This window comes from Biomphalaria glabrata, chromosome 2 (genome assembly GCF_947242115.1).
Source record: "Biomphalaria glabrata chromosome 2, xgBioGlab47.1, whole genome shotgun sequence".
Lineage (NCBI taxonomy): Eukaryota > Metazoa > Mollusca > Gastropoda > Planorbidae > Biomphalaria > Biomphalaria glabrata.
In genome coordinates, this window is record NC_074712.1 from 27038284 (window position 1) to 27061418 (window position 23135).

The 23135-nt window shown below is 31.8% G+C and overlaps 2 protein-coding genes across 6 annotated transcripts in view; both read left to right on the forward strand.

The window, feature by feature from the left end:
* LOC106050889 (transient receptor potential cation channel subfamily M member-like 2) overlaps window positions 1-2362 on the forward strand; it is a 31576-nt gene extending 29214 nt beyond the window's left edge. For all 3 annotated transcript variants that reach the window (XM_056019790.1, XM_056019788.1, XM_056019789.1), the window contains one exon: window positions 25-2362. In XM_056019790.1, the coding sequence (XP_055875765.1) occupies window positions 25-82 (58 nt within the window). In that variant the 3' untranslated portion in view covers window positions 83-2362. The remainder of the gene's footprint in view (window positions 1-24) is intronic.
* Window positions 2363-6100: 3738 nt separating this feature from the next.
* LOC106050894 (transient receptor potential cation channel subfamily M member-like 2) overlaps window positions 6101-23135 on the forward strand; it is a 34650-nt gene continuing 17615 nt past the window's right edge. The window contains exons 1-18 of one of the 3 annotated variants that reach the window (XM_013205946.2): window positions 6101-6143; window positions 12544-13136; window positions 13934-14016; window positions 14197-14368; window positions 14485-14665; window positions 14847-15016; window positions 15538-15742; window positions 16977-17145; window positions 19219-19372; window positions 19642-19717; window positions 19821-19927; window positions 20049-20183; window positions 20363-20425; window positions 20626-20758; window positions 21295-21423; window positions 21894-21947; window positions 22088-22252; window positions 22455-22554. In XM_013205946.2, the coding sequence (XP_013061400.2) occupies window positions 12612-13136; window positions 13934-14016; window positions 14197-14368; window positions 14485-14665; window positions 14847-15016; window positions 15538-15742; window positions 16977-17145; window positions 19219-19372; window positions 19642-19717; window positions 19821-19927; window positions 20049-20183; window positions 20363-20425; window positions 20626-20758; window positions 21295-21423; window positions 21894-21947; window positions 22088-22252; window positions 22455-22554 (2621 nt within the window). In that variant the 5' untranslated portion in view covers window positions 6101-6143; window positions 12544-12611. Of the gene's footprint in view, window positions 6236-8932; window positions 8952-12543; window positions 13137-13933; window positions 14017-14196; window positions 14369-14484; window positions 14666-14846; window positions 15017-15537; window positions 15743-16976; window positions 17146-19218; window positions 19373-19641; window positions 19718-19820; window positions 19928-20048; window positions 20184-20362; window positions 20426-20625; window positions 20759-21294; window positions 21424-21893; window positions 21948-22087; window positions 22253-22454; window positions 22555-23135 lie in introns of those variants that run through there. The other 2 variants (XM_013205947.2, XM_056019791.1) reach the window with 2 other exon arrangements.

A 23135-nucleotide genomic window follows, 5' to 3' on the forward strand; every position in this document is an offset into this window, starting at 1 on the left:
ATAACTTTTGTTTTTCTTCCAAAGACTAGACTATGTCATGGATGAACTGCACAGAATCAAAGAGATCATACAGAACAAATAAAAGTTGAACAAGAGAAAGCAAGAAAGAAATATTTCCCTAAAGTTGATTTCATTTTGACAAATACTAGGGTCTAAAGAATTTATTTTCTTTTATTTCATAATCTTTAACAATAAAAATAAAAACAAAAGAAAAATTAAAATTTATTAAACTATGTGAAATTAAGAAAAAAAAAAAAGGTTATTTTAGTTTCTTAAATTACTCAATTAAATTGTATGTATGTGTTTTTGAAATGTAGTGGTATCCTTTTCTCTACTACAGAGCAAAAGTTAAAATCTGTACTTCCATACCATGACATTTACCCTACATTTTGTTGCTCTCAAAATTTCTTTATTAATGGTCTTTCAAATTGGTTGATTTCTTGATTTTTTAATAATGACTTTCATGATACAGAGAAATTCTATTGCTCTTGCAATAGTCTGATATAATGGATTTTGTATAGCATGATTCTTTTGATTATTTTTGGACCTGGCAACTACTTGATGTTTTCATTTTAACTTTTGCTCTGACACCAGAAAGCCTTTGTCTCATTCAGTGATTGTTTAACTTAAATTAAGATTTAAATTAATTTCTTTTTATTTTATTTATTGTTGCTTATGGTTTAATTGTTACTAAAACTATTTTTAATGTTTTAAAACTATTACTAATTATTTAAATGCTGTGGATTAATGTTATATGTTTTTTATAATTTTTTAAACAATTTTTGCTTCTTTGACTGTCTGCTTGTAAGGCTTGCTTTACTTTAGCTTGATCCATCTTGTCTTCCTGTAAGCTGTCTTGAGGTAATATAGTAGATGCTCTTTTGCTAGGGGTGAAAATTGATGATGACCTATTTGGACATGGTGTTTCTACTTCATCACTTCAATATTATTTAGCTGGACAATTGGTATTTTTTATTGAGCCATTAATTGTTTATTACTAGGGTAACAGCTATTATTCTGATGTACTTTCTTATGTGATCTTGTCAATATTTGTCCTGACTTTCTGAAAGCATCTTATTTCTTACCAGGTCAGACATTAGTTTTATCTTTGTTGTAAGATTCAAAAGCTAGTTCTTTGTTGCAATGCTTCTTCGAGGATGTTGCAAAGAACAATTGGTATTTTTTATTGAGCCATTAATTGTTTATTACTAGGGTAACAGCTATTATTCTGATGTACTTTCTTATGTGATCTTGTCAATATTTGTCCTGACTTTCTGAAAGCATCTTATTTCTTACCAGGTCAGACATTAGTTTTATCTTTGTTGTAAGATTCAAAAGCTAGTTCTTTGTTGCAATGCTTCTTCGAGGATGTTGCAAAGAACTTAGTTTAGTTCTTAGTGGGGTGCAATACAATGTCCCCAACTGTAGAACATTAAAAGTACACAATTATTATGGGTTAGATACTAAATGTATAGAGCAATGAGTAGTGGTATAACAGGTGCAAGTGTTTTGTGTGTAATTAGTACCCATGGCTCAGGATATGATTGTCTATTTATATTCAACATGAAGGAGATGTCAAGAGGTCGACTCTCTGATATTACTTATTTATTGTTATAGATTTCACTCATCAAAGGAGTAAAAACATTATGATTGGGTTAAACATATAACATGTAATTACACATCATGATATAATAAAGAGGATTACATATGCCCCAATTGATACTCAAGGGTGTTAGACTAAATTCAATAATGAATCGTTTCAATTTCAATGTATAATTTCAATGTATCGTCAAAGACCATAACATTACTAAATATTTTAAGTACCTGTAACACACATAGAAAAAAATAACCAAAAACAACAACCCAACTCAGACCAGGTCATCTCTCCAACTGACAAAATTGACCCACTGGCTACACTTATTACCCATCTTGAAAAACCTATGCTAAAATTCAACTCACAACAAATAAACATACACACACTCTCACATCTTATAACCCCTGCTCCTGACAGATGTCTCAGGAGCAGAGTTGTCTGACAGCTTATTTAATTACTGTTGTTATTTTAAGTAGTTATCTTAAAATCAAGATTTTCTTCTCTTTGGTTTATGGGTTAATATTACAATACACATTTTTGTCTAAATGTTTGAATGTTGACTACAAGAAAATGTTACATTCACTTTTTTTTTTTTGTTTTCTTTGTACACTTTTTAGCATCTTTTTATGTTATGCCATGTTCTCAGAGCAATTACCTCAATGTTTACTGCAGGAATATATTACTTTTTTTTGGTCTGTTCACATTTGAATATTTATTGTATTACATATTATTTTATGTTAATTAAAATATAGGGTCTATTTATTTTTAGTATGTACTTCAATTTATCATTCTAATTTAGCATAAGAACATAAAACTAAAATGTTATTTAACCTTGGTTAGGCCAATAATAGAATATGCATCCTCCGTTTGGGACCCCTCAACTCAAGAAAACATTAATAAACTGGAACAGACACAAAATAGAGCAGTGAGATTCATAACAAACGAATATTCACACTTAACCAGAGTAACACCTTTAGTAAAATCACTAAATTTAGAAAGCCTTCAGGACAGAAGACTCAAAAGTAAAGTAGCAATTATAAATAAAACACTGAACCATAATCTTCAAATACAAAAACAAAATTTAATAAAATACTCTGAAAGACACAAAGATAAAGGCACATTCCTCGTCCCATATGCTAGGTCAAATTTGTACAAATACTCCTTCATCCCTAGTGCTATTAGAGCATGGAGGGGACACGACAATTCGTTCACTGACATTTCGTTCACCGACAAATCGTTCACGACTTTTTCGTTCACGTGACTATTCGTTCACCAGACATTTCGTTCACCCGACAATTCGTTCACGCGACTATTCGCTCACGGACTATTCGCTCACAGACAACTTGTTCACCGACAACATGTTCACCGACAGTTGGTTCACGACAAATCGTTCACGCGACAAATCGTTCACTAACAATTCGTTCACAGACAAATTGTTCACAGACAAATCGTTCACTGGATATTTTTAAAAACTAAAAATTGCTAGAGATCGGGCCTTAGCCGAAATTCTTTGTAAATTTTTGTTTGTTTTTTGTTAATATTTTGTTAACGAGGACAGTATGTGATACAAATTTATACCTAAAAGAAAAAAGAGATCTCACAAGCAAGCTGAAAAATTTAAATGGGACCTCACTTTTCTATAGGTAACATTTTTACTTTCAACATGTAGGCCTTCTTTTACACTCATGTCCATCATGTGGTCTTGTTCGACCTACCCATATTTGCTTAATTTCTTAATAGCGGTCCAGATGTTTAATTAACATACCCATTTTATTGATATCTTATTAACAAAAACAAATCTTATCTTATATAATACAGACGTTTCTTCAAAAAAGAAGATGATTACGTCCTACGCGTCATGCATTCTGCCAAGTCATTGGTTTTCCTGGCTAGCTCAGACACACTAGTATTTTTTCCACAATCCTTTCAGTGTTTTTACGAGAGATAATTTAGATTTTTAACAATGGTACTAGATTTGGTACAATATATGGTTTCACTGTTCAACTCTGAACGTCACATACTAGATACAGATCTAAGGTTAATACTTAGGCCTATCACTTAAGACATCTAAGGAAAAAAACAACGAATTACATATACAACACAAGGAAATATTTTGATTCCCTATCAAAAAAATTTAATTTATCGCAATACAACAAAATAAAAATGTTTCAATAAATTTGTTATTGAAGTCCAAGCAATCAAATTAGCTGTCTACCAATGGGTGGTCACATATAGAAACAAGTTAACTAAAATAAAAATAAAATAAAACTTCTTTTAAACTTGATGGAAAGTACTATACTAGTGTCTAGTAGATATTTTCAATGTTAACAGATTGAACATGTGTATAGGCAATGTCCAATAAAGTTTTATTACTTCCAGAGGAGCCAGTCTGACTAGCACTCAACTAGGTGTTAACTAGAGTATCCAGATGAATGGGTAGATTCCCGGTAGATGAAAAAAAAAAGAGGGGGGTGTAAGGTATATTAAAGGTGAAAGTAAAAATGTTACCTATAGTAAACAGTAAAGTGAGGGCCCGTTTACATTTTTCAGCTAGCTTGTAAGATCTCTTTTTTTTTATTTTAAGTATATTTTTTATCACATACTGTCCTCATTAACAAAATATCAACAACAACAACAACAACGAAATTAAATAAACTCGGATTTGACCTGATCTCTAGAAATTTTTTGCATTTGGAAATAATAGCTACAAAAGTTTTAATGTAAATAAATTAAACACGCGACGAGAATATATAATATTAACAATATGTTACTATCCAGTGAACGATTTGTCTGTGAACAATTTGTCCGTGCCGTGAACGAATAGTCGCGTGAACGATTTGTCGCGTGAACGATTTGTCGTGAACCAACTGTCGGTGAACAAGTTGTCGGTGAACAAGTTGTCTGTGAGCGAATAGTCCGTGAGCGATATGTCGCGTGAACGAATTGTCGGGTGAACGAAATGTCTGGTGAACGAATAGTCGCGTGAACGAAAAGTCGTGAACGATTTGTCGGTGAACGAAATGTCAGTGAACGAATTGTCGTGGAACCGAGCATGGAATGGGTGCCGGCCTGAGCTAGCCAGGAAAACCAGTGACTTGGCAGAATTTAAGTCATTGGTTAATATGCATGACTATATGCATGACGCGTAGGACGTAATCATCTTCTTTTTTGAAGTAACGCCTGTATTATATAAGATAAGATAAGATAACACTGCCTAAATATATTATAGGTTAACATTTCTATTTGTTCAAAATCTTTATGACCAATGTTGATGGGGGTAGGCCTACTGGGTACCTGCATCCAATATGCATAACTTTGAGAGGGCGTCTTATATTCGTCATATCGTGTATACAATTAATTATTTTTCAAAGTCATGCTTTGTCATCTGCAAAATTCTACTGGGTTTGGTTTACGCCATGGTAAAGCGAATGCAGCCTGTCGAAAGAGAAATGGGGATAAGATAAATCCTAATATATCCGTCTCGATGTTGAAGAATTCCACTTTCTGTTTTGACACAATATCTTAATTCGCTTTAGTAGGCTACGTCACTGAATCTGGACAAATTGTTGTAAGATGCCTTATTCTCTTGCTTTTTTTCCCAGAGTGATTCCGCGATGGTCGCTATAAAACTTTATTTTAAATCTACAATACTGATCAACATCCTTAGTTGGTATTCCAGGCTTTGCACGACGATGTTTCGCAGTACGAACATCTGTTCAGTGCATGATTATAATTTTAAGCCTTTTCAGAAGTAGCTGAGAAACACTGGTATAATTTTAAACCATTTCCCGTAATGAGCTCTTAAATAATCTCTAATAAAAATGTTCAAATCACTTTTGATAAAATGAGTGTAAAAAAGTGTAACCAATCAAATAATTAGCTTACATGTGCAGTTTTATATATGGTTCAACATAAAAGACAGTAGGCCTAGTTGTTTTTTTTTTAGGGGGGAGATTATTTTTATCCTTATGGGAGGGATTGACACCCTGAGCTTACCGCACCAAGTGATACCACTGTTTACAATCTCACGTTTGCAGTTAGACCGCATTGGAAAAAATGCAGATCAGGTAGAAGATATGTTAGGCCTACTTTAAAACTGGATGTTGCAGTTGGAGCTCAAGTTGCCATGGAAATCAGTGTTTACGAAAAAAAAAATTGTATGCCTACATAGTGATCTAATCTAATACATATTATACACACAGTGACAGTAAATAGACTCTTCTAGAATTGCGTTGGAGATGGTAATACGAGATGTTGTAGGCCTATACAGTTGAATGGCCAAAAGTAAATCATTTTAAAAACATATATATGTTTTTAAAATGATTTATATTGGGTCAATGGATAAATAATAAAATAAAAAAAAAAAAGAAATACAATAAAAATATGACTAATCCGACTAACTCAAGTAACAAGTAACATTTTTTAGCTGCGTTTATGCACTTGTTTGGCAATCTCTTTAAATAATTAGCGAAATAATTGAGGAAGATTTAAAATACCGAGACAAATAACCCCCAGACATCACGTGACAAGATGGCCGCGCATTACTAATGTAAATAATTCTGTAGCTAAGAAATAGATTCATTAAATCATTTGCTAGATCTAGAAATAGATCTAGTCTAGATCTAGTCTATGTCTATCTTGGTAAATTTAGATCTAGACACTGAAAATAGATAATATTGGTCTACTAAGTAGATCTATATGTTGATCTAGTCTAGAATTAGATTAATTAGATCTAGAGTAGATCTAGACTCTAGAGAGTCTATATCTAGACTCTAGAGTAACTTTAAACTTACGACACTTACGTTTATGATACTCAGTATTGATAGTTTATCGTTAAGCTCAGTCGCCGACATTTTTTATGTTTGAATTTGTGTATCTCCGTAAAAATTAGACCTAGAAAAAAACTGATTGTATCTATGAATTCCTCATCCATTTTTCTTAAAAGTAGACATGTTTTACTACTTACTACTACTTACTATACTACTCAAAGTTAAACTTATATTTGATGTTAAAGTGGGTCAAGTCGATGCTTTCAAAAGCTTAAATTATCGAGCACTATTTTACCTTTATCTTATCTTATCGAACATATTAAGAACTTATCGAACACACAAGAAGTATGGTGTTTTAAAAGTGTTATAATCTTAAAATTTTGTGAAAAGTATGGTGTTTCAAAAGTGTTATAATCTAAAATTTTTTTAAATTTATATCATTTTCTTTTTACAAGACAGACAGATTTTAATCATTTTCACATGCTCCACATCGAAGGATACTATCACTCATCAGCTATGCTTAGAAATAACTGATGGTGCTAAGCCCAGTAACGCATTACCGACACATCTCCGTACCAGTACTTATTTAGGTCTAAGCTATTTTGAGATATAAGGCCATTAATAAATCCAGATATTATTTATTTGGGGGAGAGCCTAATAAGCTTTGGTAGCCAATAGATAATCCCGCCCTCCCCAAGTCATTGCAGGACACAACAGTTTAATTGGTTGACCTAAAAACAAAACATACGGTACGCGGCCCTACGTAACTAGCCGCCAATCTAGCACGCTCAGTGTATGTAACAGCCCAAAAGTCAGTGCTAGATATTTTTCATATTTGTGAGCTGTGTTACCTATAGATGTAGATAGATCCGCCCTCCCTAAACCACCTTGTTGACCAAAAAAAAAAACACCGTATTTTAGAGCACACTTAGTATTTGTCACACAAACAACATATCTATATATACTACGTATCTATCATGCCTAGTGTTTGTGACCTAATTAGCGGCTTGACCGTAGGTACTCTACTGATGGCTCCTCCCTTACTACAACTTGAACAATGTTTTGGGACTGTGTTGATGGCCTGGTTTACACCTGTGTGTTACGCTATCACTGACCTTTTTTTTTTTTTTTTGTTGTGTGTTAGTCTGGTGGCTGCGTTTAGATTGAGTCTTGATATTTACGTTGTTACTTTGCACTGAAAAAGTGTGAATGTTGGACAGCGGAAGCGCGGGTAAGGGGGTGTAGGCAGAATAAGAGAGTGGTTAAATGTGTTATTGTTATTATTTTGTGTATTTGTGATGTTTCTAAGGAGTGTCTTTGTAGCGCATTATGAGCTTTATCATACTTTATGGCAATATATATATATATATATATATATATATATATATATATATATATATATATATATATATATATATATATAATTTTATAGACCCTGCACCACACGTCTAGATCGAGAAGCACAACTGACTATGTATTTGAGGCTGATGTCACATTTTAATGGTCGATCAATTATTGATGATCTCTTGATACAGTGTCTTGACTGTTTCTCTCCCCCCCCCCCCTTTTTTTTTTACCTACCAAAAACATTATTATTTCAAAATACCATATCTACATTCTATACCTCCCCCTTAGCCCTTTCGTTTTATTAATATCTCTTTACATCAAGCACATGCACTAGGTATTTGTTTATAACACATAATTCAGAAGTTAAATCTTTCTCTCCTAACTGACGATACCAGTGTTGATTCCGCCAGAATGTGTGTGGTAAAAAATTACAGAGAGATAGAGTTAATAGAATGGGGCAAAGCACAACTGGATACACTCTGCGATAACGCAGGGTCAAGCAAATCATAATAGCATCAAAGTATATGTGTCATAAAATCAAGATTCTAAAATGGGTACAATTTGTGCATATCAATGTAAATCTATTTACTTAGAAAAATATAGCACATTTACGGTAAACCACAAATAGCTGATCTGATACAAATTTTAACACATGAGTAATTTATATATGTACTTTGCATTACATTATTTAAAAAAATAACAATTAAAAAATATATAATTTAAACATTTTGTCTTCTTTTGGGTTATGTCCCTTTGATGTTTATTTTTAACATTAAAATGGTGTTTGATATTTTACGAAGCTGAGATTGCTTATATAAAAACAGCTACTATCGACACCCCCTATTTAAACCTCAATTTTCATGTTTGGGTAGCAAAGGACACTTTCAACAAATAGTTGCAAATTATTTTTCAGCCTAATTAGAAGCATATTATATAGGTTTTGTTTAGCTGAAGCATCAATGGCATTAAAAAAATACCCTTAACCCGAGACACACTTCACTTTTCCCAAGAGGTAAAAAAAAGTGAAATTTTTATACTAATATATTACCAATGCAATTTGAATATAATTTAAAAAGTTATCCTCGGGTGAAAATGAAACTAAATATAACTTAACTATAAAGAAATGGACAATGCACAATATGAATAGACTAGTTTCTTCATAATCATCGAAATAAAGGAGAATTTTTAAAAATAAAATGGGGTGTTCGATAAGTACCTTAAAATGAAGGTGTTCGAAAGATGTAAGTTACTCTATATACTATATATTTTATAACTATATTAATTAACTGTTATAATATATATAATATATATTAATGATAATAATTATTATTATATAATAATATAATTGGTAATATAATTTTACAATTCTATTAATTGTGAATATTCACACTATAGTCTACTTATTATCATTGATTCATTATCATTATGATACTGATAATACTGATACTTAGACTGACTTAATGAAATAGTAACTTACTTTACTAAGTTTAACTTATTATACTTATTATTTATTATTTTTTTTTAGCGGAAATGTTTTTTTCTTCAGGATTTGAATAAGAGATGAACCTTTACAAAACAATTAGATTAATTATAAGACATGTTAGGCCAGGTTCACATCTAACTTTACATTCACTTTCACCTATAAATCCTTTGGTCTGCTGGACCGCTGGGGCACCACATAACATCTGTCAATCTTCTTTCTCCATTCTTCTCTGTCATTTCATTATGATTTTCCTATCTGAAAATATTGAAACCTGCCTGGGTGGACCACTTCGGGGGCCGATTTTGAGTTTATACTTTTGTTTTTTATAACTTTAAATATTGAGTGTAATGTCCTCTGATATTAGATCGAATATACTATTTGGTCATGAGGCAGTAGGTAGTAGGTAGACTTTATTGACTTTAAATCTGAGAGTCAGGGTTTAAGTCCCTAATTGTACGATAACTATTTATATTTTTTTAAAAGCGTTTTTCACACAATGGCAATTTAATTTTAATAATTTGATCTAGTGTACATTAAAGTTGAACAGGAATTTATATTTATAAACACAATCTTACGATGATTTTTAACACTTGATTTAAAAATTGATGTTTTTTTAAAGCAGAATCGACTAAAAAGAGCTAATTTTGTTCAGAAATCACAGAACCTTAAAAAGAAATACCACTTAGGAACTATAAATATTGAGTCAGCATACTGCTTCTCCTCCCTGGGACCAGAGTTCCCTACCTCCTATTAGAGACAGCATCGAAAGTGTAACAAAAATATCCAATCACAACCAAACAGAGCTCAAGGAATTGGTGAACTCTTTTCTAAAAACCCATTACACCAACAACCAATGTGTCAGAGTTTACACAGATGGATCCTCTCAAAAATCCAATACAAACGGAGGAACTGACATACTAATTGAATGGCCGAATGGTGTAAGACTGAAAAAGCCAATTCCAACTAGCGATCTCTCAGACAGCCATGGAGCAGAAAGGCAAGCACTGGAACTAGCACTACCATACTAATAAACTACCCATGTACACCTAACAGCCAAATTGTGTTAATGACAGATGCCAAAACAGTCCTTCAAAACCTAAAAACTCAGATACTTCTTATATAAAGCAATTCATGACAGCTCTTATAAACCTTAACATCAACAGCAAGGAAACTGTTTTTCAATGGATTCCAGCACACACCGAATTAGAAAGCAATAAAAACTCAGACATACTGGCCAAAGATGGAAGAACGAACAAACAAAAGAAAATCCCTCTCTACCCAGAAGAAAAAAATGAAAATAATAGAGTGTAGAATAAACGACAATTGGACCATCTCACATCCCAACTACAAGAAAAATAACACTTATTATAAGCTATCTGGATATGACCAATGCATAATTTTTCGACTCAGAACTGGACACAACAGAATGAGACAACATATGTTCCGGAAGCTTAAAGTCGGGACGAGCAAAATAATCCCTTGTCACCAGAGAATGCTGACCATGTCCTTCAAAGCTGCATACTATATCAAGAGACCAGAACAAGGCTCTGGCCCCAAAACCCTACTATATAACAAAAACTATATGGAGAACTGCCTGATCTGGAAACCACTGTGTGGTTCATCTCAGATATAGGATTACTGATTTAATCCTCCAACATGTAAAATGAGAATGAAAAAGAAGAAGAAGCATCAGATAACTTTTCCAATAGGCCCTAAGCATGTGTATGTGTCTGGGATGTTTTATGAATTGTTTCTTACCATGTCAAGTCAAAAGTTTTTGTCTGAGAAATTAAAATGTGCAGGTTAAAAAACAAAACAAAATGGGTGTTTCAGAGAAAGAGACAGAGTGCAGGTTTCATTTCATTTTAACAAAGATACAATAAGTAACAGGCAAAACAGTATGTGATAGGGATTGTTAAAATGTGACCCATTTATTGAAACTTCAATAAAAGAAAAGGAAGGGATGTTTAGGCCATAATAAAACTAAAAAGCCTGTGAACAAAACTTGTGTGTGCTACTAGTTTATACATAGTATATAATATATAGATTCTTGATCTATCTAGATTAGTAGAAGTACAAATAGCAGAAGTAGTAGTAAATTCTTACAATTTATGGGATAAATGATGTAGAGGCTGTTGGTTGACAAGTTGTTTTTGTATTTGAAGATTATGGTTCAGTATTTTATGTATAATTGCTACTTTACTTTTTTTTTTTATCCTGTAGGGTCTCTAAATTTAATGATCTATCCTATGCTTAATCTATATATATAATTCTCTTTATGGCTCAACCATTCCTGACACCAAGAAGTAAAGGAAAGATCACTCTTTTATTTCTGCGAGTCAGACTAGAGTTACCCCACGTAACTTTAGCGTACAAAAAAAAAGAGGGAGGGGAGAACAAGTAACCTACTCTGTATTCACCCCTCACTAAATAACAGGGCCAAACTTAACCATTGTGTGGCCCTATGCAAAAATGGATTTTAAGGGGGCCAAGTTTGGGTAGGGATACTGATAATAAGTGAAAATTAAGAGATTGTATTAGAAAATAAATTTGTCTTTGCATTTTATTCATTCTTTACTACGTACAGAATTACATTACAAGCCTTGCGTGTAACGAAGTCATACAGTAGATCATAAATAGATCATAGATCACGCTCAGTAGCAAGAATTGTTTCAATCTCGAGAATCGTTGATCTCAAGTAATTCTTTATTAGTTTGAGGCGCGAGAAGCTTCTTTCACCAGATTCGACATTTATGGGTATTGCATATGCCTTTTTTTTTTAATCGCGCGTAGGACTGGCGTTTTCCATATTGAATGACACCCCAAAATGACAACTTTTGTCTATATATCTTAGAAGATTTTTATGAGTTTTCAAAAGATTTTAATAATTTCAGGAGATTTCCAGGAGCTCCTGGTAAATCAGGAGGCTGTGGGAAATCTGTTATAAGTTATAAAATGGTTTAATTTAATAATTTACACCTAGAACTAGCACGGGTCCTATGAAGTGCTGGCTCACTGCGGTCGCATAGGTTGAAGTGGCCTAAGGCCGGCCCTGCAAAAAAGCAGTGTATGCTACGCCGTGGATCAACTGGTATACAATAAAATAAAATCCCTATCTAACATTTATAATTTGAATAATTTCTAATTTATATAAATGTTACAATCTCTGAAATGGTGAGACTATTTGTATGCTGTGCTGCTAGGTCAATTAGTTTAATATATTTTTCCTGCTGCATATTAATTATGAATTTATTTTATATATTTGACAAATTTCTTCTTATGTTAACTATTTATTATAAATGTTTCTTAAAGATGAAATTAAAAAAAGAGGCCTACATTTTGACTTTCAGTTTATGTGGATTGTATCTGCCCAAGTCACCTTAGATGAAGCAGAATCTTCAGTTCAGCTCATTCTACCATGTCCAAGTCTGACTCTAGTGACAGTGTTTCAAGACTGTCCTCTAGCAAATCTTTTGAGGCATCACTAAGCAATGTATTACCCCATGTACCAGATGAAGGCAGTGCAAACAAGCGCACTGGCTCAAGGAAGAGAAAAACACAGAGAAGACACGAGAAGCATTCATCTGTAGAAAGTATTTTAGGGGCCACAGTTGGGGCAGATATAACTGAAAGAGCAGAGATTCCATCTAGAGCATTTCTCAAACTGCCAAGCATACCTAATCCCAACTCAAAAGTTGATCTAACTATTTCAAATAATGGACAAGAGCTTTCTGCCAATAGTTCTAAAGATGAAATTGATATTTTAAAAAGTGTGAAAGGTTCTTTAGTTGAGGCCTATAAGAAAACTAGTGAAAAGGATGAACACAGTGACCTTGAAGACACACTTTCAGAATCCCATAGACAAATTCTTACTGACATTGAGAAATTCCAAAAAGGAAAATTTGTTAATACAGCCAAACATATTCATGATGTAATGAATCAGGTAAGTTCAATTTGTTAATCATTTTAGGCATATATTATATTTGAATAAGATTATTAATACATTATAAATCATAATACATTTTTGATTCATAAATTTTTTGTCAACTTAAGATCTGAATTGGAGTCTCTTTTATGTTGACTGACCCACATACAACAAGATTTTTGTGCAGTAGCTGTTCTTGCTGTCATGTGTACATTAAATCTTGAATGTATTACTTTAAAAAGCTCTTTAAGCTAAACATGAAATAATTTAAAATAACATTGAAAAATTATTTGAGCAGTTTCAAATTATGTAGTCACAGCTTGAAATAATTTTTTCTCAAAACTTTCAAATATTTTGTCTTTTTCTAAATTATCTGAATTTTAAAATTAGTCTCTATTGGGAGGATTTTTAAGTTCAAGGAAGGATTGATTATTTAGTTTTAAAAATGTGATTATAATTAACTACTTTTAATTACTAGACAAGTTAATAGTGTCACTTAGCTGAAGTTGTCTGTTATTGTAAGTTTCCTTTACAAATTTATAGGTGAAGAAAATTGTCTCATTTCATATTTGCTTCACATGAGTCAAACATAAACCTTATGTTTTGTTTTTTTTAAAGTAGAGTGTTGTACACTTGCTTTATCAGAATATAAAAGTAACCAGGCTAACATTGCAATAACAAAAAGAAATATTTAATATAGGGTAAAGAGAAACAAGAAGATAATATGCATTGTGAAAAGCAGCTTTTTCTTAGTGTCTCATGTATTGTATATGTGTTGATTCAATGGCAGCTACTTTTTCATTGTCCATCTATAGAAAGAAGTCTCTAGATACATCTCTGGTCATATTAAACAAAGAGAGTGTTGTCATTTTGTGAGAAGTAATACGATAAATGATAGGTGAGTCTATGACTTAGAAGTGATATATATATCATATACTACAAGAACAGCTGGGCATTTCAATTGAATAAAAAAAAAGTAAAAAAATTCAATAATAAAAATATTTCAAACATACAAATACATACAATATGTATACATATATTTCACGACTAAATATTTATACCATTTGTTTCTATTTAGCAATATTTGTGCATGTGGGAGAGATAAAAAGTGGCATATAGATCGTAACTTACCAATTGATGATAGCAAAGGTCACTTGTGGCACCAGAAGACTCACACTGTGGAAGAACCTTGTGACTCATTTGGAGAAATACATTTCCGTGGCTTTGGAACTATTGTTAGCAACTCTCCAGTAAGATTTGATGTTTTAGAGATTTTTAGTTACATAGCATGCTTAGCTCATTACATTACAGAGTTCTTGTGATAGTCTTTAGCATTAGTTGCCAAAAGATATTATGAATTTTTCAGTATGTGCGAGTTGACTTTAAAACAAAACCTGAAATAGTATGGGAACTGCTGATCAAATATTGGACGCTGCCCCCGCCAAGGCTTCTCATCTCAGTGACAGGGGGTGCCCAGAGGTTTGAACTCATGCCACGTTTAAGCTCACTCTTAAAACAGGGTCTGGTTGAAGCTGCTGTCAACACAGGTAGAAAATGAACTGCACATTTATTTTTTTCTTCATTTACATTCTTTTGTTTTTTAAAGAGCTTTAGTGAAAAGTAATAAATAGGACTTTTATGTGTCTTTCATAAATAGGACTGTTATGTGTCTTTAGTAAATTGGACTTTTAGGTCTCTTTAATGAATAGGACTTGAATGTGTCTTTAGGTGCATGGATTATTACTGGAGGCACAGCCACAGGTGTTATGGAGTTTGTTGGTGAGGCAGTCAGAGATCATATGACTGTGCACAGTGGCAACCACGAGGATATGTGTGTGGCTCTTGGTATCGCCACATGGGGCTGTGTGGCAAATAACTTGGCTCTTGATGGAGAGGGTGTAAGTTGGACAACTTCTTTCTCTTTCAAGTCCATGATTAAAACAAAGATCTTTAATCTACATGAGATAATTCAGCAGATATTTGATTTACTTTGAAAGAGTATTTCTCAAAAGGAAAATTAAAAATGGTTTAATATGTCTTACATTAGATTTTGCTCTGACAATCTTGGTCTTGAATTCTGTTGCTTTCATAAAACTTACCTTTACCTGTCCTTAGACAATGTGTCAAGTAAAAAATATTAAGATACTAAATGAAAGTTTGTGACTTGTAAAAACAAAATTCTGCTTTAGGGCCACATTTCAACAATCTTTATGCCTAAAATTATCTCCATCATTTGAAAATTAACTTTGTAGTTGAGGCATCATCCAATAAGTAACAGAAATCTTATAAGATCTTATAAATTTCTCATCTAAACCTTGTCATATGACCTTTAAGTTATGCATCAATAAGCTTTTGTTGTTTTGTAAAAACCTCAACCACCATTTGATTTCTATTTTGTATTTTATTAATGTTGCAATAGGATAATGGTCAGTGGCCAGCTAACTATGCCATAGAAGATGTCATACAAACACAAAAAGGTTTCAGCTCATTGGACCCTAACCACACCCACTTTATTCTTGTTGACAATGGCTGTGTGGGGACATTCGGTGCTGAGATAGAGTTTAGATCTAAGCTAGAGAGCTACTTCTCTTCATCAGCTACAACTGGAGTGTCAGAAAGTCAAGGTTAGATTTGTTGTAGCATTGTTTGAAAGAAAATTACAATTAAATTACAAGTTTTTTTTATATGTGCATTCATGAAACATTGTTATTGAGTTTTACATGTCCACATGAAACCTTTCTTATGCAGAACACTTTTATGTATTAATGTTAGTGTGATGATAGGTTTATCCTAAATCAATGAAATAAATCATTTAATTTCAATGTTATTTTCAATAGTCACATACACTAAACAGTTCTTTATTTAGTTGTCAAAAGTCAGCTATTTTTTTTTAACTAAATAAATTTTAAGATTTTGTTTTAGTTGAAATCTTTTGAAAGGAAACAAAAAATTTCTTGGAATTTTAAATTCTGTCATAGCTCATTGAAAGATAAAACTAAATTTATTGTTTAATTTTTTTAGATTAATATTCATTTCTTTATGACATTGGGATGAAATGGTCTGGACAAAGCTGATAAATTTGAAACTGCAAAACTTTATATTGACCTCAAAATTAAATTATAGGGACCAAAAAAAACATCAACTTTTTTTAAACAAAAAGAGAATTTTAAAGGAAATCAAACCTTATTTGAATTTTATTCATTTTAAAATGTTTGCCTTGTGTAAATCATGAAGTATATTGTATCAAGACCACTTATATTTTTTAAAAATTGAAAGTGATTAGATATCATATTCTCATCTTGTTGAGCTACTTTTGAAGATTGTTCAAATTATTTGTAGATCTAGATTGAGATCAGTTTATTACTAACTATCCATTTTGACCATAGTCATAAAAACAACAACAGATTAGCAGACTCCTCCATAAAATCTAAAATCCCTGACATTCAATGAGATTCAACCTCATGCTCTTCACAATCTCTCAAACATTTCCTTGTTCACATTATCAATTTCATTCCACCAAAAGCTACGCTTCTTCTTTTTAAGTTTTTGAATCCTGATTTCCCTTCATTTCTTGGATTTGTTCCCCTTGACTTGAGATCAAATGCACAATAGAGCTACAGCAATGAAACAAAATATTTGACCTGGATCCTTTTCAGTTAAGGAACTGAAAATAAAATCCTAATATCAAGAAAAGCATGTTGTTAATTAAATTTAGAAATGAAGTATTAAAATAAATAATAAAGTATTATTTACCAACTTTAAAAATTATGAAACTCAGTTTAATTTCTTTTTGTAATATATATTAACATAGTATTTGAAATAAATGTCTTTACTTTGTATTGACAATTTTTGTTTCAGTTATAAATACTCCAGTGGTTCTAATAGTTGTGGAAGGAGGCCTAGGAACAATGGAAACTGTGCACCAGTCTGTTAAGAGACATACACCTGTGGTTGTAATTAATGGTTCAGGCAGAGCTGCAGATTTAATTGCATTGGCAATAAAGATAACATCTGAGAATCCTAAGAAGTAATCCTATACTCTAATCTGAGCCATTCTTATGTGTGTGTGTATATGTATATATATTATCTCAGCTTGTGTGTTTATATGTATATATATAATCTGAGCTATTCTTGTGTATATATATATTAGCCAAGCATTACCTGCTGCCTGCGACCTTAGTTTGTGTATTACTAATCTCTCTCTCTCTCTATATATATATATATATATTGTTACGTTCTCCACTATCCAGGCTCTCTTCAAACTGCACCACACGACACAACGAACTTAAAGATTCTCACAACTCGGGGCTCCAAAGTAACAGTAACAGTTTAATTTCAAATACATCACAAACACTGTACAGTTGGCAACCACATTACACTGACTGTCCAAAAACCAAGCCTCTCTCCGGACTGACTTCACACACTGACTGCTGTTTCTGACTTCACCTCGTACTGGTCACATTGCGAGGTAACATGAAGTGTCTTGATTCTGACAAACTTGCTCTTATATAGGGTCTCTACTGGCCTTCACAAACCGGATGGAACATTGCTTGACCACTCCAATTGATCACTTTCGCATGACTTGCGTGCGAAATATTTACACACAGGTCCTTGCCAAACTGGCTTGTACTGTCACTGGTCACAGTTGACCGCTCGTCTAGCGCTGGACTGGGGCGATTTGCGTAGGCTAAAAACACACACAGCCTACGACCATCAGTGTCACCACCAGGTTTATAACGTGTATTACTAATCTCTCTCTCTCTCTCTCTCTCTCTCTCTCTCTCTCTCTCTCTCTCTCTAATACACAAAAATTCACCATCAACTCATCTATCTCAGAAAGCTAAGAAAATTTAACATCGACAAAACAATTATTAAACTTTTTTATACAGCAACCATCAGCAGTCTAATTAACTTTGCCATCACCTCCTGGTATGGTAATACTTCACTGGCACAAAGACTTAGACTAAATAGACTAATTAAAAAAGCATCGCATATCACTCAAATACAGCTGCCATCTCTTATCTCTTGAAGAGCTTTTTCACGAAAGATGCCTTTCCAAAACACTCTCGATTATTAAGGACAAATTGCACCCATTAAACCACTGTTACATAAGATCTGAACGAAGTGGTAGTCTCCTTTCCATTAGGACTAAAACAGAAAGATTTAAAAACTCCTTTATCCCACTTTTAGTCAGATGTTACGAGATCAGCTGTCGTCTATGAGAAGTACATAGAAGTCAAATTCATAAAGCATTGGTTGTGAATGTGTATGTGTTTTGTTTGTGAATGTTGTTCAAATTTTTCACCTATACTGTTATTGTACAGTAGTTATGCTGATGTTGTCAATTGTAGTCAAACTGAATTTCCATTTTTTCATTATTATAGCTTTTTATAATATTAAAAAAATGATTGGATTTGATTGGATCAATAAAATTATCTTATCATATATATATTTAGATATAGATAGATGTATAGATAGATATATATAGATAGATATATAGATTGATAGATATAAAATATTATTTCCAAAAATGACTCTAACAATTTTCTTTAAAATTAAATTTCAAGTTGTATATAAATATAAATGAAAAAAAAAGCTGCATTGCGAAAATTCAAAGTTGACCGTTACTGAGGTTTGAAAATGTTTCGTTATCATAAAATTAATTTTGGCTTTAAATTTCACAAAAAATTGACACTTTTTGTTTCTTTCATGACTTCAATGGGAATTACCACTCTCGTCCATCTAAATAGTCACACACAAACATTTCTGAAAATGAGCTCTTGAAACAATTTATTCAACTGAGCGAGGCTTAGTCATCTGGTACTAGAAAGTGTAAACACAAATATAAGTGCATAATTTTTTTTTATTTTTTGCAATCCTGTTTGTTTTTAAAATGTTTGACATGTTTCAGATGTTCCTTCAGAGTTGAGGATAGTTTATTTCCTAGTCCAAACCTCCCGCAGGACGACGGGGGATGGGAGCGGGCAGGGTTTGAACCCGGGACCATCAATAAATCCAAACGACAGTCCAGCGCGCAAACCGCACGGCCAGGCAGACATCCATCCTTTTCTATGACAAATAATTATGTTCTACATTTCAGCCCTGACCATTCCAAGTTACCAAGTAGTTTTGATGAGACAATACGGACAGCTGTTGAACATAATTTTGTTTGGAAATCACATGACAATAGCAAAGATAAAAGCATTCAGAAATGTATTGATACATTAAAAGTTTGCTTGCAGCATAGAACTTTGGTAAAGTCTAGAAGTATATCATTGTACCTTGTGGTAAACTTAAGTAGGAAAAATAAATGTTAGATTTTGAGCATTTAGCATGTACAATATAAAGTTTATTAACAACATTTTGTTGGACAATTTCAATATGTAATAGAAATATCTAGTTGTATTATTTTAATTTTAAATAGGGATATTTAATGTACTTATTTTTAAATTGCTTAAAAAAAACAACAAAAATAAACACTTGTATGAAATATTGTTCCACTCACTTGTTGTTTACTCTGCAGATCAATGTGTATGACCTGGATAAGTCTGAGTCAGCTCAAGATATTGATCGTGCTATTTTGTGTGCTCTGTTAAGAGGTAAGGCATGACACTATTGTGACTTGAAATTTAGAAAAAAAATTGCTAATATTTTTGAAATTAAAAAAAAAAAGTGTTGAACTAATTTATTTATTCTGTTTAGCTAACAAATCCAACTGTAGTACACAGCTTGCTTTGGCTTTAGCTTGGAATAGGTGTGATATTGCACGGCAACAAATTTTTACTTTAGAAAACAGAAGCAGATGGTCGGTGAGAATGTAACTTGTTTTTAATGTTATTAGTCCAGTGCAGGCTATACACTATGTTACCTATTTCAGATGGAAGCAGTTATAGACATCTAAATGAAAGGGAAAGCTTTTTGTGTTTTCAGATCAAAGATTTGTACGATGCCATGTTTACAGCCCTTGTACAAGATCGACCAGATTTTGTTCATCTTTTTCTAGACAATGGTGTAGACCTTAGAAAGTTTCTTACAGTGAAAACATTATGGAATCTCTATTGCAATGTAAATATTCAGTTTAATCAATTATCATTGAATTTGATGCTAGTTCATTTTTTTTTCTTTTTATACAAGATTCATTTTTGACACAATTTTCTAAAAAGAAGTTCAGTTTAGCTACATCCGATTTAGAATTTCAAAACAAAATTATTGATTATTTTGTGTTTTTTTATTCATTTGATCAGTGTTTGAATGTAGAAGATGATGGTGAAGCAGCTATATTGCGCTATATGATTATGTTTCTGAAGGTACAATCTTAATGAATTATTTAACTTCCTTAGATTCTTTCTTTCTTTAGTTCAAAGTGTACATTAGTGTTTTGTTTCTAAAGCTATTATACACCTCACCCAAATTATTGCCTATATGTTTTCCTGGGAAAGACATATTTAATAAGTATTCCCATTATTATGGGATTATTATTTTTATAACATTTTAATTTAATTTCCAGCAAAGTTGGGTTGCTTATCTTAGAAGACAGGCATTTGAAGAATGGAAAGACTTTCCAAAAGAGGACATATTATGTAGCATCAATAAGGCAGTAATACATCTGTTAGGAGATGAGTGCTTTAATTTCTATTTAGGTATATACATTATCTTTCTCTACTTATTGTGTACATGCAGTGACACAAGTCCCACTGAATAATTTATTTCATGAATTCACAGTTTCTAATTGTGTTCCTTTAACGCAACTTTGTGCCTTTTGAAATGTATAGACTTCTTATTAATAGCGAAGCCTTCATTTGTATTTGACATGATTACTAATTATATTAAAAGAAAATAAACGAAGAGAGAGAAACATCTTAAAATTTTATATTCCAAACAGTTCATAAAATATTTAAGGTCAATTTTGAATATTTAGTTTTTCATAACTTTTCCCTTTCTATAGATGTTAAAAATATCAAATTTGTAATGGAATAATTCAGATAATTAAAATACTCTTATTGAAATAAAATATATATTTTGTTACAAATAAGTACAGATTGATTTATTTTTGGACAAACTTTTTGGAAATTTTTGTTAATAAGCATAAAATCAAATTGTTCGAAAATTCTAAACTACATAAATCTGACAAGTATATTTGTCTGTCAGTTAATACTTAAATAAAATTGTCATTTAGACGGAGACAAATACACTGTCAGGGATGAAAAAATCAACATGGAATGGAAAGGAGATATAAATACTATTTTACCCTTGATGTCTCGAATGAAACCACAAACCACAGAAGCTACCTTACCTGAAGATACAGGTTAGTTGTAAAGTTTTTTTTTTCTATTTTTCACATTTCAAAATGCAAACATATGGAGCTTTAACTTTTTTTTTTAAACTTTAGAATAATATAATTGAAACTGCACAAAAAATTGAAAGATTTTGAGAAATAATTTTCTTTATTTTATGAAATTTTGCAATTTTAAGCTTGCAATAGAATATCCAAAGCTAAACTAGACATTGTTGATTTAAAACAATATAGAACTGGCTCTTGTCTATCCTAATCTATTAAACAAAAGTCAGTTAAACAATTGCTTTTTACTGAGAAAAAATTGAATTAGTGCTTTGAGTTCTATCACATACAGATGCTTTTTCAAAAATATGATTTTTTTTTCAATATTAAAAAGTAGCAAATTAGCTTTAACAACTATTCATTAAAAAGTATTTTTTTTTTACTTGGACTGTTTTGTTAATGAAAGTATAATGTCTATATTAACTTTATATTTTTAGGTGTTGAAAGTAAAATTGGCAGTGGTATGCAGCATTCTGAAAGTGAAATACATGGTACATATTTTACATGTTTGACTTTTTTGTTTTGGTATATGTTTGATTATTGACTTTTCTTCTTGTTTGTTTTTTTCTCTTTTTGAGCTATAATCTTTCTGAAACCTAGTCATTAAAAATCTATTAACAAATCCCTTTAGGAAATTTGGCACACATGTCACGTAGCAGAAAAATCAAACTGAAATTGAAGATGAAGGAATCCTATGATTTTGATTATCCAGAGAGAGATTTGTTTCTATTTGCTGTTCTTTTTAACAGACGTCAACTGGCTGATCTATTTTTAAAACTTGGAGTTAATCACCTTGGTAAGATGTGACTTTTATTATTTCATGACCCTATAATTTGTTTCTTATTTACACTACTTCTAATAAAATGCTCAGAAATAGCAATTTAATTATCTAGGGGGTTTTTTGTTAAATAAAAATGAAATATTTTTTTGTTTTAATTATTTTAATTAATTTTTATTTTTCAAATCTCTTGTTAATTTTGGCAATATCTATGCTCTAGGGACAGCTTTATTTGGAAGTTCACTGTTAAAGGCCCTCTCTGAAAAAGCTGATACAGATGAAGAGACTAACACAAGCTTAGATTTGATGCAACATTCTCAGTATGGTTTCTGTTTGTAAACAAAATAATTTGATTTGTTGAACTGATGTAGCTAACACCTTAGTTGTCAAGAATTAGGGTTAGGTTTCAGCATATTTCTCCATTTTATGCATTATTTTTATTGTAGTTTCTACTGTCAGATCCTATTCTTCTTAATATAAATATTTGAACACTATATTTCAGTGGTTCTCATGCTTAACAAGTTGCACTTAAGAATGTGATGAATTAGAAAAGAAAATTACAAACATCTAATAATAAACTAATTATCCCTTTTTTTTTTGCATATATATTTATAATATGTTTGAAATCAAAATTTACATAATCAATCTTTATAAACAGGTTTGCTTAATCTTTATTTTTCTGGAATAGTGTTTGATAGATAATTATAAGTATTTTATAGACTAAAAAAGTTCTTGTATTGCAGGGGCACCAGGTTCCCAGCAAGGGGGTCAGGGGGAATGTTGTAAACTTGGTGATAGCCAAGTATTGTCTAGTGTTCTGGGCTTCAAAAATTCATTCTCCTGGCATCTACAACATTTTTTCTCATACTAAGAAGAGCGTATGTAAAAAAGGTTTACATAA